Source organism: Ornithodoros turicata, chromosome 1 (assembly GCF_037126465.1).
Source record: "Ornithodoros turicata isolate Travis chromosome 1, ASM3712646v1, whole genome shotgun sequence".
In the NCBI taxonomy this organism is placed as follows: domain Eukaryota; kingdom Metazoa; phylum Arthropoda; class Arachnida; order Ixodida; family Argasidae; genus Ornithodoros; species Ornithodoros turicata.
This window is the reverse complement of record NC_088201.1, coordinates 49,585,918-49,603,986: the sequence shown is the minus strand read 5'-3', so window position 1 is coordinate 49,603,986 and position 18,069 is coordinate 49,585,918. Positions and strand designations below refer to the sequence as shown.

At 45.3% G+C, this 18,069-nt stretch overlaps 1 protein-coding gene across 1 annotated transcript; it reads right to left on the bottom strand.

Moving 5' to 3' along the window:
* Positions 1-253: 253 nt before the first annotated feature.
* On the bottom strand, positions 254-12,991 carry LOC135398820 (uncharacterized). Its single transcript, XM_064630325.1, has 3 exons — positions 12,935-12,991; positions 4,311-4,577; positions 254-532 (listed from the first exon to the last, which is right to left on the bottom strand). Exons 1-3 carry the CDS (start codon positions 12,947-12,949, stop codon positions 350-352), a joined length of 465 nt encoding a protein of 154 aa, XP_064486395.1. The 5' UTR covers positions 12,950-12,991; the 3' UTR covers positions 254-349.
* Between the last annotated feature and the right edge of the window lie 5,078 nt (positions 12,992-18,069).

Here is an 18,069-nt window from a genome sequence, read left to right as displayed (position 1 = left end):
TTCAAGCACACAGTGATGCTTGTTTTTAAAGCATTCATTAGTTGGGATATCTTGATCAGGCGGTGAATTTCGGTATGAGGGCCTGTACTGCTTTCTCCCTTCTGCTATTCTCTTACCTCCTTTCGCGTAGGTAGAACTGATGCTCTTGCGACCACTTCGAAAATGTAGGAAGCGAGAAATCAAGAACTCCGAAAGCTCCCCGTAAACGTTTATTGACACGTGTTTGCTTTGAACACGGAATGTGCATTGTCGATTTTGTTGGATGATAATGATGGATCTGGAACGATGGAATTTTTGGAGAAAATGCTCCATTCTACCTCGTAAGAGCAAAGGCCGGTTCGCGTGATGGTTATATTTGGGAGAGGATTTCACGAGGAATGGGTCTGTGAGAGCCTTCGAAAGGCACCAGGCTCTTGGATTTTGGGTGGACGGCGTAAGTTCCTTGAACTACAACCATGGGCTTGAAGGCATCCGGTCCGTGAGGACCATCTGGGGGCATTACGGGCGGAGGTGCTCTGTTATGCCGGGATTCCTGCAAGGTAAGATAACAATTTCTTAGCGCAATCGGCTCCAACATATCCGACGGAGATTGTATTACAGCTGTACAGCACGAGTCACCGTTCCACCTTGGTGTCGAACAGAAAGATGCAAAATATATCGAGCGTTCGGACGCTATATTTTCATGCATAAACATGGATTGGTCCGTTTGGCGTAGGACATGAATTTCAACGTAAAATGCCGATATTATACACCCACCTACCAGTTCTCTGTTATCTAACGAACCATTACAAAAAAACGTCCATACAGTTTGTTCTGGTATACCCCTCCCCCTTTCTCTGTCACGCGCACACTTACCTTACTATGTGGCTCGGTCCTCAGACCACAGAAAGCGCAATATACTCCGGGGCGTGGTAACTGCCGTACATATAGTCGGCAAGTAACGGGACCATGGAACCCGGAATGCGTGTATTACAATAGCTATCCTCCTTGTTACACAGAAAAACCCTATCGTTTAATTATAGCGAATGCAGCTCTCACTTTTTGGTCGCGTGCCTTTCGTGCTACCCGCAACAGATGCTGTGCCTTTCCCTGCATGTTTACCCTATCGCTGATCAAGATGATCGTGCAAGGAAATCAAAGAGGAAAAGTGATTATTACAAAGACCATGCTCCCCTTTTTTTCTTTCTTTTTTTTTTCGTTTCTCAATGATTCTTGGACTGTGATAAATCGTGTCCAAAAATAGATATAGTTACTTTCTATAGAGGAAGCCGAACCCATCGTACGTCGTGATATCCGTGAATAGATACGTTTCCGAGAACAGACGATCAGAATTGGAGCACTACCTGTCGCCTTTGTTCGTCTGTAATGTGGGGACCACAGTAAGATCTATAGTAAGATTTCCACGAGTTGCTTATAAACTAGATTGTGTGGTATGAGCTAAATTCCACTCTTCATGGTAGTAACGTGTCATCTGCTTTCTGCAGCCGCGTCGTGACAAAAAGCAGCTCTATTACAAGTGTGCCGATATTGTGAGACACCTTGCAACTTCCGCAAAGGGGAGAGTGTTTCGCGCGGTCTACTGCAGCAAACAACGTCAGCCTGTCAAGACGGGTGACGGCTTAGCGTGGTGCATCGTGGAATGTCGCCAACAATTAGGACTTCCGCATGTTCGAGCTTTCTAGGGGGGGAGTTTGAAACGCCACTGTCGGTCACAGCGTTGGCCACGTTTCCTTCCTGTGTTGAAAAATACTGACTCTATACCTGATCAAGTCATGCTGTCATGCTCGATCTATCACAGAGGCGCAGCTAAAAGGTTTCGATTTGTGTATGCGTGTGTGTTACATGTTGTACATAGCGGCACTACTAGTAGCGCCGCTACCATATTCGCTACTTTTTTTTTTAGTAGCGGTCCCGCTGAGTTTTAAATTGGTAGCGGAAAAGTATCTCCGCTGCAAATTCGGGTACCGGCTTACCTTTTCTCAGCTACCGCTACCGTTATCGCTACTTTCCTTTGTTGCGTGCATCCGCGTACTTTTCAGCGTTTTGAGACATACGTAGCAGTATTTTATACCTTGTAATATGGACAGTGGAGATAGTTTTTAGGTCCACAAGGAATTGCAAAGCCTCCCTTATATGGCTAGCAATATGCTTCACGAGTCTTTGGTGTGGAACTCTGCTCATATTTCGATGTCACGTGGGCCATTGAATACGTTTTTGAAAAGTATATGGTATAAAGAACACTGAAACGAGTTTTTCTTCACAATATGTCCACCAGAACATTACAACAATCTATATTTGTAATCTACAACTGTCAAAATCCATACAAAGATGGATTTTACTGTTTGGATGCTTGATGCTTTAGCGTGTTCCTCCGTGAACGACCTGAGCGCGTGGCGTCACCATTATGGCGCACATGTCATCACGTGCGCGCCTCAAGAAAAGCATGCAATCTACGAGGGGTGTTCATGTCAAACCGGGACTTTCTGTCTCATGAGTGTACAAATGGCTCGCGCTACTTCTTTTTCGTCATTTTCACACGCGACAGGCCTCCGCGTTCACCACGTGGTGGTCCAAAGTTCGTGCAAAAGAGAAGACACGTGCTGGACAAGATGGCCGACAACGAGGTGAGCGCGCACATCGGACAGCGAATTGTCATGAAGTTTCTCGTGAATAAAGGCGTAAAGTCATCTGAAATTCACAGAAGACTTCAGGCTCAGTATGGCCACGATACACTTAGCCGCAGCAAAGCGTTTGAGTGGTGCAAACGGTTCCGAGACGACCGTACATCAGTGCAGGACGATCCCTGCCGGGGCGGCTCAGAGCCCTGTGTCAGAGTTCCTGAGAACATCCAACTTGTGGAGCGCGCCTGATCCTCAAGGACCGACGGATAACATGTCTCGAACTGGCTCGAAAGGCGGACCTTTCTGTGGGAACGTTGAACACTATCATTCATGAAGACCTCCAGTTTCGGAACGTTAGTGCCCGTTGGGTCCCGAGGCAGCTCTCCGTGTTTGACCGGCAGAGAAGACTGGAAATCTCCCAAGAGCTAAGGTACCGTTTCGACACTGAAGGACAGCCGTTCCTTGATCGGATCATCACGTGCGATGAAACGTGGGTGCACCATTTCACTCCTGAGTCTAAATGAGCATCAAAACAGTGGAAGCATCCGGGCTCGCCAGCTCCCAAGAAGTTCCGAAGCACCCCGGCTGCGGGTAAGGTCATGGCCACGGTTTTCTGGGACAAGGCTGGCGTTGTTGATGTTGATTTTCTGCCCAGTGGTTCCACCATCAATAGTGCATATTACTGCCAGGTTCTCAGGGATGTGCATAAGGCGCTGAAGCAAAAGCGTCCGGGCCTCGTCACCAAAGTAGTCCTCCTCCTACAGGACAATGCACGCCCGCATACCGCGCATCTCACGACACGCACCTTACAGGAACTTGGCTGGGAGTTGCTGCCACATCCCCCTTACAGTTCAGACCTCGCCCCCAGCGATTTCCATCTCTTCGGGCCACTGAAGGCGTTCCTTGGGGGCTGCCACTTCAGCTGCGACGATGAGGTCAAGAATGCGGTCCGATCATGGCTGCTACGCGCCGGTAAGGATTTCTACGCTGCTGGCATCCAAGCCCTCGTGAAACACTGGGACAAGTGCATTAGTGCAGCTGGAGATTACGTTGAAAAATAGAACTAATTTCTCGCCTGTGAGTTCATTTTACTTTTGCGAAAGATGAAAAGTCCCGGTTTGACACCTCTTGTACTTGGTCGCCATTCACCTGTGTAGCAGAACGTGTTTAGTGTACCAGTGTAGCAGCAGTGTTTCATACCAGTTTTTTATAACAAGGAAGCATTTCTGTGGTGAATTCACGCGACACTATAAAAATAGGTAGCACAGTTCACACAAGTTTGTCAAATAAAAAAATAAAGGAGGAAAGAAAAGAGAAGGATATAAAGAACTATGGATGGAATTACGAGTCGGGTTTGACTACGAAGTGTTAATAAATCATGGCTCTTATGGAGGGATGAAAAAGTACGGACAAGTAAGGAGCTCGATGACGTGCGTAAGTCTGATTAGCTATGATACATTACTTACGGCTCATAGACACAGTAGACTAGTATGTCTACCGCGGTCTTGCACTGAATTGGGGACGTCAATTCCGCTTCTACTGGGATTCGTCGGCGGCGCGTTGTAGTGACGGAATACTGTACTAGGACGTGCAGACGGTACACCGTTGCCTCCTGATTAAAATCTATCTAGTACCTCCCTTTTTAATATTAAACGTTCACGACTGTTTTCTAAATATGCATGTACATACCTCTGCGTAAGGCTCTTCATAGACAATGGTCTTGGGTCGATGACGGTATGAGGTCCTATGGCCCCGTGACTTGCCACGACGAATTACGTATACCGGTTCATCTCTAGAACCACTGGTGGCCGTGTCACCATAATCAGTATAGACGCGAGGTCGACCACGGCGAATGTAGATGGGCCGCTCGTCGTAGTCATCTTCGTCCGCATATCTGATTCGGTACCGTCTGCGAGCCGAGACAGCTACTACTGCAACAACGAGGACCAGAAGAACCTGCAAAACGAGACGAATCTTTACTTGCCTTCTTTCATTGTCTTCCACCGCCATATGCGGTATCGTTTTACTGTGAGCTGGTATCACCAGAAACATCACTAGTGGGCAATAAATTACGCAGTGTTACTGGCCAAGTGGTACTGGTTACTGGCCGACATGTACGCCTATATGCGTGGCACGACACGGATTAATTCTTGGCTTGCCGTAAGCTTTGGTGCGGGGACCGGCGATCTCTGACGTCGGTTATGAACTGCATGCGCTAAGGAGATGAAAGCTCAGTAGTAGCGCACCACAACATCACACTTTGGTATTGCCACTGTTCCTGACGCTTTCCCACCGTCTGCCACTCGTCGCTTGTGTACATAGCAGGAGCCTAGTTAGTAGAATAGTTTCTAGCATAGTTCCATATAGTTTCTGGCATACCATTCAGCCAGTGAGCAGTTTGACCAGAGGTCGGCATCTGTGACTCCTGCTCACTTATGCTCACTCATCTCGCGCTCAGTTGTTCGTTTACCCACTCATGCTCAGCTCATTCGTCACACTGAGCATGAGTGTGGCGAATGATTGATTGGTACATGAGTGATTTTTGCCGTGGCATGAGTTTGACACACGAAGAGAGTATCGCTACAAGATTTTTGTTTACATAACCTGGTCATGGAGTTTGACATTATGCAGTCCAATATCGGCGTCAGCCGTGTACCATTGCAGCCAAGAAGGCAGACCACTGCGTAGCACTATATGATGTTGTGCAGAATTTTTCACGGAACTTGAATCCAGCTTTTAAAAATGCTACCTCGTATGCAAACGAGACTGGCTGCGTGGTGGTGGTAGTCGCCTTGCGCAGTAAGTGGCGTTAATTATGTAGTTTAAGGTGGATATTAGAGCTCAAGAGGAAAGTTGTACGATATGTTCAGAAACCCCAGATTAGATTCAGTTGTTTCTAATCACGTGCCCCTTACGTTGTTCCTTTCTTCAGGCTCCATTTGCTGTTTCAATTGGCGTTCTGGCCAGTGAGCTTATGAGATAACGTGGCGTACTATGTTGGTGACTCGGGTCGTCAGTTCAACAGACATCAGCGTGCACCCTGTCGCTTTGTCGGGCCCAGCATGCGGGCTTCGCACGTTCAGACCACGCTTGAGAACGCTACAATCCAATGCGCAGTTTTAGCGCAAGCGCGGGGTTTCATGGGAGCCAAAAAAAACTAAAAAGAAAGAACTACGCAAGAGGTACTTGGTTGAAACAGCTGAACAAGTGGAAACACTGATTTCATTACAATTTTTGTGTATTGAATTAATACATCATTATAGCACGTAGTGGTGGTAGTGGTGGTGGTGGTGGTGGTGATAGGGCTTGCCGTTGTCGGCATTATAGCACGTAACTTCACCACATAACACGTTTGTAGCCAACCGATTCAAAATATGTTTCTCTCAAAATGTTTCTCAAAAAATGTGTGCGTGCGCTTTTTTTTTTTTTTTTACACTTGGCTTTATTTTGCTGTTCAACAATAACAGCCGCATGCACGACGCTGAGATGAGGTATTCCACCGCAGGAATTAGGACACCCTACTAGATAGGTAGGTCTTTTTATTGTTTCAAAGTATTTTCGAAAACATACATAGCAAGGCCGCTTCCCTACGTCAGTGCATGTATATGTGGGTAATATATGAGTGGGATGGTGATGAAGGAGATGACACATACACATGACATAACACACGGCAAGTGCTACCCTGCATCAGGAAGGCACCGTGACTGTCAGGGTTAGCAGTTCATCCAGTCGGCCACATGTGGTGTAGTACGACGAATCCCATAGATCACATTGTCGTGACACAAGGGCCGCATTCTTGCAGAACTTATCACTGAGCCTAAAGGAGCTCAAACAGACCGGTGGATGCCAATAACTATTGAAATAATTGCCGACATTGACGGTGCTGCACAGGGCTGAGTAAGGGCCTAAAACTGCGATAAGGCCAAACAGCTTGCTTGTGGTGATAGTCCGTTGGGACTGCAGTATCTCCGAATTGTATACGTGGCAGTCCGATGAAGACGTATTAAACGTTTGTCACCATGCCGCCGGGGGAACAGGAGCCTGTAGAGGTGTACCCTAACCAGTGTCTGAATTACGGAGTGAAGGCCACACGGAGGCGCAGTCTTTACATAAGGGAGGAGAGACAGTGGTGCAAACGACCCGGGGAGTGAAAAAGACAGAGTTGGATCCACGGAATACTACAGTCCGTGATGTCCTCGCGCCGTGCATTGTTGCACCGCAATCAGTTGAGTCATCGCCGACAGGAATCCCCTCCTGTCACTTCGGGTTAACATGTTATGTAGAACTGCCTGGCATTGCCGGGCATCGGCTACAACTCTATCAGCCTCTACATTTCCGCTAAATATGCAGCGACCTGGGACCCGCTGGAATGAGATGGAATGGCCTTCGTCGCTCAGACGCTTAACTTCGTTGAAGACATCTGTAACTACTGAAACTAGCGTGCCACGAACGCCCATATCAATTGTTCAGAAGCGGCACACACCTCCTGTTTTCAACAAGTCAGAAGACAGAACGAGATCATACTGAATTACGCGTGGCTCTGGGCCGTGTTACTTGGCGAAGTTCTTTTTTAGTGGCGTACTTTATTAAAAAAAACGAAAGGAAGCTCATGAGAGATAAATACACCTTTTTAGAAAAGCAAGTGACACCTGTGGCACGCAAGGGCTCATGGGAACTTAGAGCATCTTACAGCATTACGAGACAGCCAGAGGCGGAGGTAGAAGAAGAACAATAACATTCCCAGTGTGCGTAGCAGCAGACGACAGAGCAGTGTCCCTCAAAGTTCCCATGCTGCTTTGCGCATTTTTTTTAAATCGTCTATTCAGCGTCAGGCGCTTTGTGCTTATAGGCGGATATGGTTGCACGTTTCCTAGTAGCTGGATTTTTTTACTTCTCTAGGAAACTCCACCACCTCTCCTAACTGCAGTGTCTCGGAAACACACGCACCTACCAAGCGATATTTTTATGCTCCGCGTAAACTGTGCCGGGCATTGGTCTGTTCACGCAACGGCAACTTCTGAATAAGGGAGCCGCTGCGATGAACAGAACATTGCCTCTGGTACTGCTTGAAATTACGTTGCGAGTCGAACGCGAAAAACCCAACACCCGGAGCAACCGTTCCAAGCTCCTATTAGATGTAATAATTGCGGGACGACTTCTCTACCTCCCTGACTCTGCCCTACATAGAGGACTTTGATGCCACGCTACGACGAGCCGTTTCGAGCTCGAGGCAAACTTGGTAAAACCATGAAAATGAGCCAGTGCAAACCGGATTGCGCTTTCGTAACGGCCGTATCATTGAGGAAGAACGGGATTAATTTGCAGTGCGTAGATACGTGCACGAAATTACAGGCGCAGATGAGAGTGACGTGCCCGAGGCCAGTTCAATCGGTTTTATTTCAAATTGGTTGTGACTAAAACCTTGCGATGATGATGATATCGACAATCATACGTGAACCTTGTATTACGTACAGCCGTGGAATTCGCGGAAGATCTATCAGGTGAAAGTGCACCGGTTTTCGTGTCAGTGGCCTTGGGCTACATTGTTTGTAAGAGTTCCCAGTGACGGGAGGACATGAAAACAACAATTATACAGAGACCTTTGCGCAAAATGTAGGACCTCTTCTTGTGTATTTACGGGTTCCTAGCTGCAAGCTAAAAGAAGTGATACACCCAAAGACGAGAAGTCAGCCCTGTGTCCGTAAGGAAATATCCAACAGCTTCGACGATCAGACGAGATTATCACGACTTTCCTGTTATTTATGCGTCCTGCACATATGTATAAAAATGAAGCCCTGTTGCACTGGCATACATGTCAGCATTTTTATCGATTGACGTCGGGAATATATTTTCGACAGGCCTGTCAAGTCAAAGCTAAACACGGAGTATAGTTGCAGTATAAAGCGACGAGAAGACAAGGACGCACGCAGATTGATCAACAACCACCGCCGTTAAGAATGATATCGTTCTCTCTCCTGATTTGTTGAAGATGGGTTGGATCCGCCTATTTGGGACACTGCATTTTGCATGACGTATCCAAAAGAGGCGTACGCTGCCTGTTTTAGAAATGTCAGAAGAAATTCGGATCGATGGCTAGTTCCGTGCGGCGTTATGTGGTAAACTTGTCTTTGAACAGGCATTATGATCAAGTTGTCTTTGCCTTTGGGCATTGATCAGTTGGTGACGGGACATGAAATACTACATAAGAAGCCTGTTCCTTGAGCCATTATCCTCGTTGCGGTTCCTCAGTTGAGATCCTTCATCTCGATTCAAAGAAAACTGGACGGATGCATGGCGAACACGCAGACCTCAATGACAAATATTTACCCACGCATCAACGAGACCTCTGGTTCCCACATATGACTTTGTAGTTCCACATACTACTAGGGAACATTAAGCTCTGGGATTGGATCACACAACGCCACGAAGGGCAGCAGTGTTATATGGCACAGAATGATCTGTCCAAGGGAGGCACATCTCCTCCTGTCTTCCCAGACTGACGACTTTCCTCAGGGCGGTCGATGTTGCCACCTCGTCAACCACAGTAAGATGAGTCTCGAGAGACGTCACTTGGGTGTTCGATATGTGGAAACAAACAAGCAGTCTCTGCAGCTCGAGACGCACAATGGAACGGGCGTCCTCGTAACACAGAGAGTATGACATAGATGGAGGTCAGTTGGTGGACAAACTCTACTGAAAAGCCCGAGTCTGGGTGTGTTTGTCCTGTCCCTCTAGTTGTGCCCAGACTCCGGCTTTTCACAATATGGAACCTTCGTAAAAAAGTAAAGTACCATGCGACAACATTGAAAAAAAAAATAAGAAGAACAACAACAACAACAGAACACTGTACGCGAATGAAACCAACTAAATGTTAGCAGTTGTGTATATCCTATAGCTGCTGGCGTTTTTAATCATTGTAGCTAATTAATTAAGATAATTAGTTATTAAAAAAATATTGACTCAAGGGTCGAGGTGTCAATGGGCAAGTTGTAGAGCTGCCTTGTAAAACACCCGACCGAGGTGTTCCGTGGCCCTCAAGCCATACACGCCATCATACACGTCGTTAAGCCGTACACGCTGCGAGAAGCCACGAAATATACGCGCGACTTTCAGCACCGAACTCTTATTATTACTAGTCTCGAATAAAAGGAATGAAGAAGGGGGGGGGGGGGGAATATCGGTTTATTGCAAAACAAAACAGAAAAAAAAAACACGAAAGAGGGGAAAGGTTAGCCTGGCTCCAGCAGCCGACTTGCTATTCCCGCTTACAAAAGGAAAAGGAAAAAAAGGAATGAAGAAGGTACGATACACACACTTTGTGTTCTTCCGTCCTTCCTTCCTCTCTTTATGGCTATCGAGAAAGCCCTCAAAACGCACACACGCACACATACACATACATTGGATGATGATGAGGTGGCCGATTCACCGCCACTGTGGCGGTATACTGCCAAAACGCAAAAATACCCCGTGACAGGGCGTTTTTGTATTTCACGGGCATACTTTCTCGAACGCAAAAAAAAAATCGCATCCAGATGTCATCAACCGTTGACTTGTTCGAGTAAAGCTACGTCGAAACTTAAAGAAAAAAAAAAGGCCTTGAGACGTTATCACGTTCGGACGAAGGCTACTGCGCGCATTGTTTTCATGGGTATGATCTTCTTTTGTTGTCCTTGCGGGCGGTAGTTTTCCTGTAATTCTTGCTGACTTTTATCCATGTGTGTGAGAACACTCATACGAGACGTCTGCCATCCTTGTGACATAGCCAGATCATTAGCCAATCTTAGTGAATCGTTTTCATTCAAGCGGTTCGCGAATGGTTTCTCTGAGGGCCAATGAGTAGAGGGACTGACTCAGAATGGAATCATCTGATTGGAGAGGGGCATACCCGTTCGCGAACCGGCTGAGTCCTTTAATGGGTATATACACCGGCAAACAACAATACAACAACGAAAATGTTTGACGTTTCGAAGCTCTTTCGAGTTTCATCATCAGAATGACGTACCACAAGCTGCAGGTCCCTTCTTCAAAATTCTTCAATTCTTCATTCTGATGACGAAACTCCAATGAGTTTCGAAACGTCAAACATTTTCGTTGTTGTATTGTTGTTTGCCGGTGTATAAGTATATACCAATTAAAGATGTCAATCCCCGGCATTTGGACTATTTTCTAAAACCGGTTGAGTGGAAACGATTCACTAAAACTCGCTATTGTGACCGTCTTGAAGTCTGATTAACATTATTGCGTCTACGGCTGCGTATGTACAGCGTGCTTCTTCGTTCCATCCGGAAGGATATTCGGTTGCAATGATTCGCTGTCAGCGGACGTGACACGCAAGCGCAACCGTAAAAGCAGCAGTGTGAATCAGCCTCTGTTTATATCGACGATACTGCTCCTCTATGTCTACATACAAGGATTGCGTTGACGCCCTCTACACTTATAAAAAAACAGAACTGTTGTCCTCTCAACATCGGTCTACGTGTGTACACCGCTCATAGTCACAGTTCCTTCGCGGTGCTCACACGGAATAACAAAATTTAAAAAATCAGTATAGCCTTTGGTATGCCCAAAGCATAATCATTCTGCAAAGCTTCATTGGAATAAGAGTTAGTCTACACTCTTAAAAATGAACTTCACCGCATAGCACTCTCCTAGCTAACCATCATCTCGAATGATATCGTTATCTGCCATGATTTGTTGAAAACGGGAGGCGTACTCCTTTTCTTGTGACACTTATGCCGTTCATCATTGTCACAAAAAAGGCGTACGCCTCTCGTTTTCAACAAATCTGAGGCAGATAACGATATCATTCGAGATGATGGTTGGCTAGGAGCGTGCTATGCGCTGAAGTTCATTTCTCCTCCTTCATCATCCCTCATGATCCGTCATCATTCTTTCATCTGTTATCAAGTCATCTCATCTCATCCTGGCTACAGTCGTGACGTTGCCCACATTCGTGAGGCCAACAACGGCAAGCAGGTTTTCGTCACCACCACCACCATCATTTCTAAGAGTGTACACTCTCCATGCGGAAGGCTACTGCTTAATACCCGCAAGCCGGCGTGCTGCCTGGATGACCTTGCCAATAAATCCCCCCCCCCCCATACCCGCACGGTAAACTTAATGCATTAAACGGAATGGCAGTACCTTCAGCTACTAACCAACCATCATCTCGAATGGCGTCGTTCTCTCCTCAGATTTGTTGAAAACGGGAGGCGTAAACCTTGTTTGTGACAATTAGATAGGACATAATTGTAACGGAAAAGGCTAACGGCTCCTGTTTTCAGCAAATCAGGGGAGAGAACGATGTCATTCAAGATTGATTGATTTTATTTTTTACACACATTGTATACATAAATGCATAAGGTGCAGGAGACAGAGGGAAACAGATGGAGGCGTATGACGGTTGGTTAGGAGGTGAAATTACTTTCATTCCGTTTAACGCATTAAGTTTGCCGTGTTGCTATGGGCTTGTGTGCTGCTTGCAAATGATCCAGGAGCTAACAAAATGAAGACAGTGACGTCCAGTTGGTTGATGCACTCAAATACACCAACACCGCGCCAACATTGACATCATATGACACAATTAAAGACAATAGACCAGAGCTTTAGAGGTTTAGAGGTTTCTAGAGTTCTGGAAGAGCATGCTGTCCTAGTATAGAGACTCTCTTTGAGCAGGTTCTAGCACTGATTCGGAACACGCCCGGTTTGACGCGGATTTGTAGGCACCAACAGGGGGCGCTCTTGACCACATAGCACGCAGTATGCCAATCATCATCGCGGATGATATCGCTCTGTCTCCCGATAAGCTGAGAAAGGGGGGGGGCCCGTTTTATGTATCAACATTCCTTCTAATCGGAAGATAAAACAATACGGTTCTGATGATTGGTTGGCCTATAATGATTTATCCGACGAAGAGCGCTACCTGTTAGCGCCTAAAAATCCGGGCCCTAAACATAACATATCAGAGCGCATGCCGCTAGAGGCCAACTCATGTTTTCGCTGAGATACTCGGTACGTGGTAAAGTAAATATTACTGACTACGAACAAGCATTGAAACTGCAACCCGAATAACCGTGTTTCAAACGGTTTGATGAAATGGTTCCAAACAACAGAAAAAGCATAGGTATATCAACGAAACGACAGGAACTGTCCACGCATCGCACTGCCCCTTCAACTTTATCGCTGTGCATTGCGAATAAACTGGACGGACCCCAGCGTGCTTAGCAGTATAACGGCATGCATACAAAATGCATGGCGTTACACGGTGAAAAATAATCTACGTGCACTGTCTGTGGATTTGAATTCACACTTACATTCAACGGGCGCATCTTGAAAAATCCAGGGAGCGCCTTCCTCACAGTGCACACGAACCTGTCTTAAAAGAGACAGCAGCGGACACTGCCTAAATCAAGAGAGCTCACAGCCCCGAGGAACCAGCTCGTGCAAATGACCTTGAAACTCCACCGACTTCTCGGTTTTATACCCTTCAACGGTCGGATGGTTTTCTAGCATAAAAAGATCATCAGAAGCACCAAAAGACAACGGACCGTTCCTTGGAGCCTCTGACCGAAATCCTCGTAACAGAACTCGCATTTCTGTGCATCTTTTCCTCGACCCAGATGTTTTGGCGGGCAACAACGAAGAGATCACTTTGTTAGGAAGATTGTTGGAGTGCACGCACTCGTGAGAAAACAGCTCACCGGACGCGCTTCAGGGATGTTGCGTAAGCAAAGATGGGTGTGGAAGGCGCTTTGAGTACTTTTCAGGAATGTGGGTCGATCGTTGACATACGTTGCGATCGGTGATGCGAGTCATTGACTCGTGGAATATGCGGCAAACACTGATGCACCCACGGCATCTCGAGCAGTCTTGGGAAGTAACGTACCTAGTTACAAGTAATTACTTACCGAGCAATTAACCAGTAACTCCCATTAGTAACTCTTTCTCAGAGAGCAACTTTCATGTCGGTGAGAGGTAGTGAACGAAGATGCGACAAGTTTATGAAACAAGAGAAAATAACATGAAATTCTAAGGTAACTGCAACGAGCTGCTGTCTAGTTACTTACTTTAGAATTTCCTGTTCGTCTCTCTAATTTTAGAAACTATAGTCGGATCTTCGTTCACTGCCTGTCGCCGATTGGTATACAACATGTAAATTGCTCTCCAGGAAAGAGTTATTCATTAAATTTACTGATTGATTGCTCAACAAGTGATTATTTGAAACTAAGTTACCTCCCAAGGCTGATCTCGAGCGCTAGAAGTAAACACTCAACGTGTTTAATGCTGAGAATACCGATAGAATGGTTAAACAACAAGCGACCTGGTGACATAGATCATAAACAAAGTAGTAGGCCATAACAGGAACGACAAGATAGCGCACACGAGCAGTAACAAAGGTATCACCTTGTTCTTGTGCGTTTTGTTGTCGTCCCTAGTCTCGTGTTTTTTTTTTGTTTTTTTTTTCCTTATGACACTAATAGTACGTTTATTGTAGTATTAAAAACTGAGTGAACTTGCCGAATGCAAACTATATGGAGACAAGACTCAGATGAACAAGAGAGTTCATTAACGGCAAAAGAGCGGTACATACTGAGAAGAACCAAACCCGATACAGGGAAAAAGGAGATATCAGTGAGATCTTGTAGTGCGTGTCCTTCTTTGTCCCTGTATCGGGTTTGGTTCTTCTCAACCTCAAGGGAGTTCGCCTCCGACCCCAGTATTGACGCAACCTGGTTCATGCGACCTTTGTGTCTGGATGCGCCCCTGCCAAGAAAGTTGAAGAATTGATTTGCTGTATTGATAAAGTTTGCAGCATACTGCAAGCACGGTTAATTGATTTGACAAGTATCTTCATAGACTGTGGTGATGATACTGAACGCGCCACAGTCGATCGTAATATGGGACGGATCCTTCCTCGTCGTCCGCACTTCTTTGTCCGTCTCTCCGCTCTCCGCTGGAGCACAAGACCATGATGGTCTTGAAGGTTATAATGGTCATTTGTTTATCATTTTTATGAGTTGTAGCTGCCATTCTACAAAAAACGAGATTTTCGGCAATAATTTCTTGCTATACTTGCTACCAACCGGTACCCAATGACGGTTTTCAGGACGTATTCCTGAAAGAGAACGTATAGAAAGGAATGCGGTGTTAACCACGGTTTTCACCAGGGCCTGTAACTGTAACTTAACTAATCAACTAGTTAACTCCCAAGTGCTTGAATGCATGTATAGGTCATCCTGTTGTAAACGTATGTATTCGTTCGTGAAATAAATTATTATTATTATTATTATTACTAGTATTATTATTTACTCCCCCCTGGAAGTTGCAGAAGTCATCTAATCTTATTTATATCATGTGATCTCATTTCCATTACTGCTCCTACGGAGCATGGATATTGTTGGCGTCGAACATGACGTGTTCCTCCCCCACCCCTTGGATAATGTCGTTCAGATGTGCTCTCTGTCAATTTCCATTTCCCTTTTCCTTTCCTTCTTTGAGGTCTTGACCTCGGCAGTTGTTTCTCCTTTTGCCTGGTTTTCTCTGCGCGGGTTTTCGCGAGGATTTCCGTTCAAGCTGCTTTTTAGCTTCCTCGTCTTTTTCTGATCATATATACATATATTCCCAGACTACAATGAGTATTGGAGTCGTAGGCCATTCATCTATGTTGTTGTTGTTGTTGGAGTCGTAGGCCCTGACCCCGTCGGAACCGATAACGCCACATTTTTCCCTATCCACCTTAAATCAAATCAAACTACTATTTCCGGAAAATGGCTGTGCCTGTAACTTACCTTTTAGCGTAGTGCCTGTAACCACATCACTTTACATTACATTCCCAATGTAACTTTCTCATCAGTAACTAAAGGTGCACCGTGGGTCAGTGGTGAGAAAGGTACTTTGGGAGTGTACCTCATTATTTAGTATTTCTTCCTCCCAAAATTCTCGCAAATTATAAAAGCTATAAGTTATAAAAATTTTACAAGTTTTATGACTAATAAAAGTTTTGTGAAGAAGAAAGGAAATGAAATTATCGGCCACGGCGTGCGTTATGATGCATTGCTGTTGACACCGCACAGTTTTGACGGCTGCTGCGCGTTGCTGCATTGACGCAATTTTTTTCCGTCGCTACGCCCTACCTACCAGACAACCTCACAACGCCGACACGATTGCGGTTTGTGAATACATGCCGATGGCGGGACGTTGACCGCGATTCACTGCGCTGTGTGAAGCGTTGCGGGTATCTATGTGAGCTCGATAGCGCTTTTCAAAACGCCACGACGTGGTAGAACGCCTCATTTTTCGTGACTCGCCGTTCTCCGTCCGTCTCGCCGCGCGGCATTATGTGCAGCGGACGTTGCACGCAGAATACGTTCCGTGATGCGTGTAGGTTTTGTGCCTTTCAGATTAAGATAGTGTTCCATATGTTGACGCAGACATGACGGTTAAGAAGGCAAGCGTGAAGAAAAATCGAAAGTGTGCTTCAAATTTTCGTATCATGGGGGAGGGGGATGCCATTTGTTCCGTGCAGGAAGAAGTAAACAGGGGCGTCGCCCACTGACTTCCGCTAGTTCGTGTGAGGTCTATAGACCTCAGAGAAAATTTCCAAAGATTAAATTGTTGCCCACTGTCCGGCAATCAACTTAGAGTGTTAGAAGCCGTCGCACCCTGCGCACAAAACTGCAGGCGAGCGACGAAAATAGTCACTACTATTTCTGTCGCCCGTCTGCAGCCCATAGTCCATTTTGCTCTGGAAACATTCACTTGGCGACAAACGTTGTTTAGGAGCACAAACGCCCCAGCAACAGCCCTAATCTTTCTTTCCTCGCCGTTATTTCTTTAATCGCTTATTTTATTTGTCTATCTCATATTCCTGCCACCACCTTTATACTTCACAGTACAACAAAGAGAACTTGATGCATATTATGTAAAACCCCGAGACTAGGGAACACGCCCAAAGAGAAATTGTCCGCATATCTTGATCAGGCACAACGTACCAGATATAGCAAGGTAGCTATCTGACTTTGCGCAAATAAAGTGTTGGAAACAAAATTACAGATGTCCAGAGGTAACTTCTTCTATTACTTTACACAGCAAGGAAAAGAAAAAAAAATATTTAAAAACATCCGCCCGGCATGTGACTTGCTCTATCGAAAATGAATGAGGATCTCGGGGTGGATTTTATGGAACATGGAAATATTTTATGAAAGTTGCTCACACTAAACTCATGATCAAACTCAGGGCCATATTAAAGTCGCCCTTATTATGTAACTGGTTTTACGATTACTTATCTCGGCGTACTCAGTTTGTTGAACTGAACAATATGAAATCTGCCACAGTCCAAGTCAAGTCCGGAGAACCACACACAAGGCTCGGTCCTCGCCTTCTTTTTTTTTTTTTTTCTTCGTTTTTTTTTTTTTTATCAATGATCTCGTGGCCGACCTCTCTGCTACCATACGCTTATTTGCGGACGATTGTCTACTGTACAAATAAATTAGCGACGATAATGACTGTAAAATTTTAAATGACACACTTAGCAGAATAGGTGCAGTTCCTGGCAAATGGATCTCAACCCTCACCAGTCGATTGTCATGACAGGTACTCGTCGGCGAGATCCTGTTATGTTTGATTGCAAATTAGGCGGCAATAATCTTCCTAAAGTTTCGTTTCAGAGAATAGGTACTTAGAATTCGTTATTACCTAGCTGAGATTTAAGCTGGAATACGTATATTAAACATACTGCATATAAAGCTTTAAAGCAACTTTATTTCCTTCGCAGGTCGCTCAAACACAGTGCCTCGGAAATTCGACTACGCGGCATATCGGTCACTTGTTAGACCTTATAATCGCTTATGCAGACGTAATATGTGACCCTTTTACGAAGCATCTCATATCAAGTCTAGAAAGATTACAAAGAAAAGCACTTCATTTTTAATCACTACCGGCAAATTAATTCAGTCAGTGACCTGTAGAGCAGAACTTTCCACATCGTCCGAGAAACGGCAATTAAACCGATTCAAATACTTCTATCGTGCAGTAAACAACGCGTTCAGGTTTGACAAAAACAAGTACCTCGTACCAAATGGGCAGAGATAGCTATGAAGTATTCATTCTAAGTCGTTTAAGCCATTTTTTCCTGATAACAATCAGACATTTAAATATTCTTTTTTTTCCTCGAACCATAAATGACTGGAACGGCCTTGGTACAGGAAATAGTAAACGCTCCAACTTTGAATGATTTTGTCACTGCTCTCAAACCATAGCCCTATAGTTGATGCAATTTTATTATTTATATGTGCCGCTCAATTATTTTGCAATCCATTGTCACCACCTATTGTACTTCATTTTTTCTTCCTTGTATCTTTGTGCTTTACCTCCTTTCTTCCGTCTCCGTTACAGCCCATTGGGGCGCCAACGGTATGCTTAAAATTAAATAAAAAATAGTTAAACCTAA

What these genes read in the sequence shown, in the direction of transcription:
- LOC135398820 (XM_064630325.1), bottom strand. An exon ending in ATGAAGAGCCTTACGCAGAG is followed by an intron (nt 533 to 4,310) that starts GTATGTACATGC and finishes CTTACCTTGCAG; the next exon opens with GAATCCCGGCATAACAGAGC.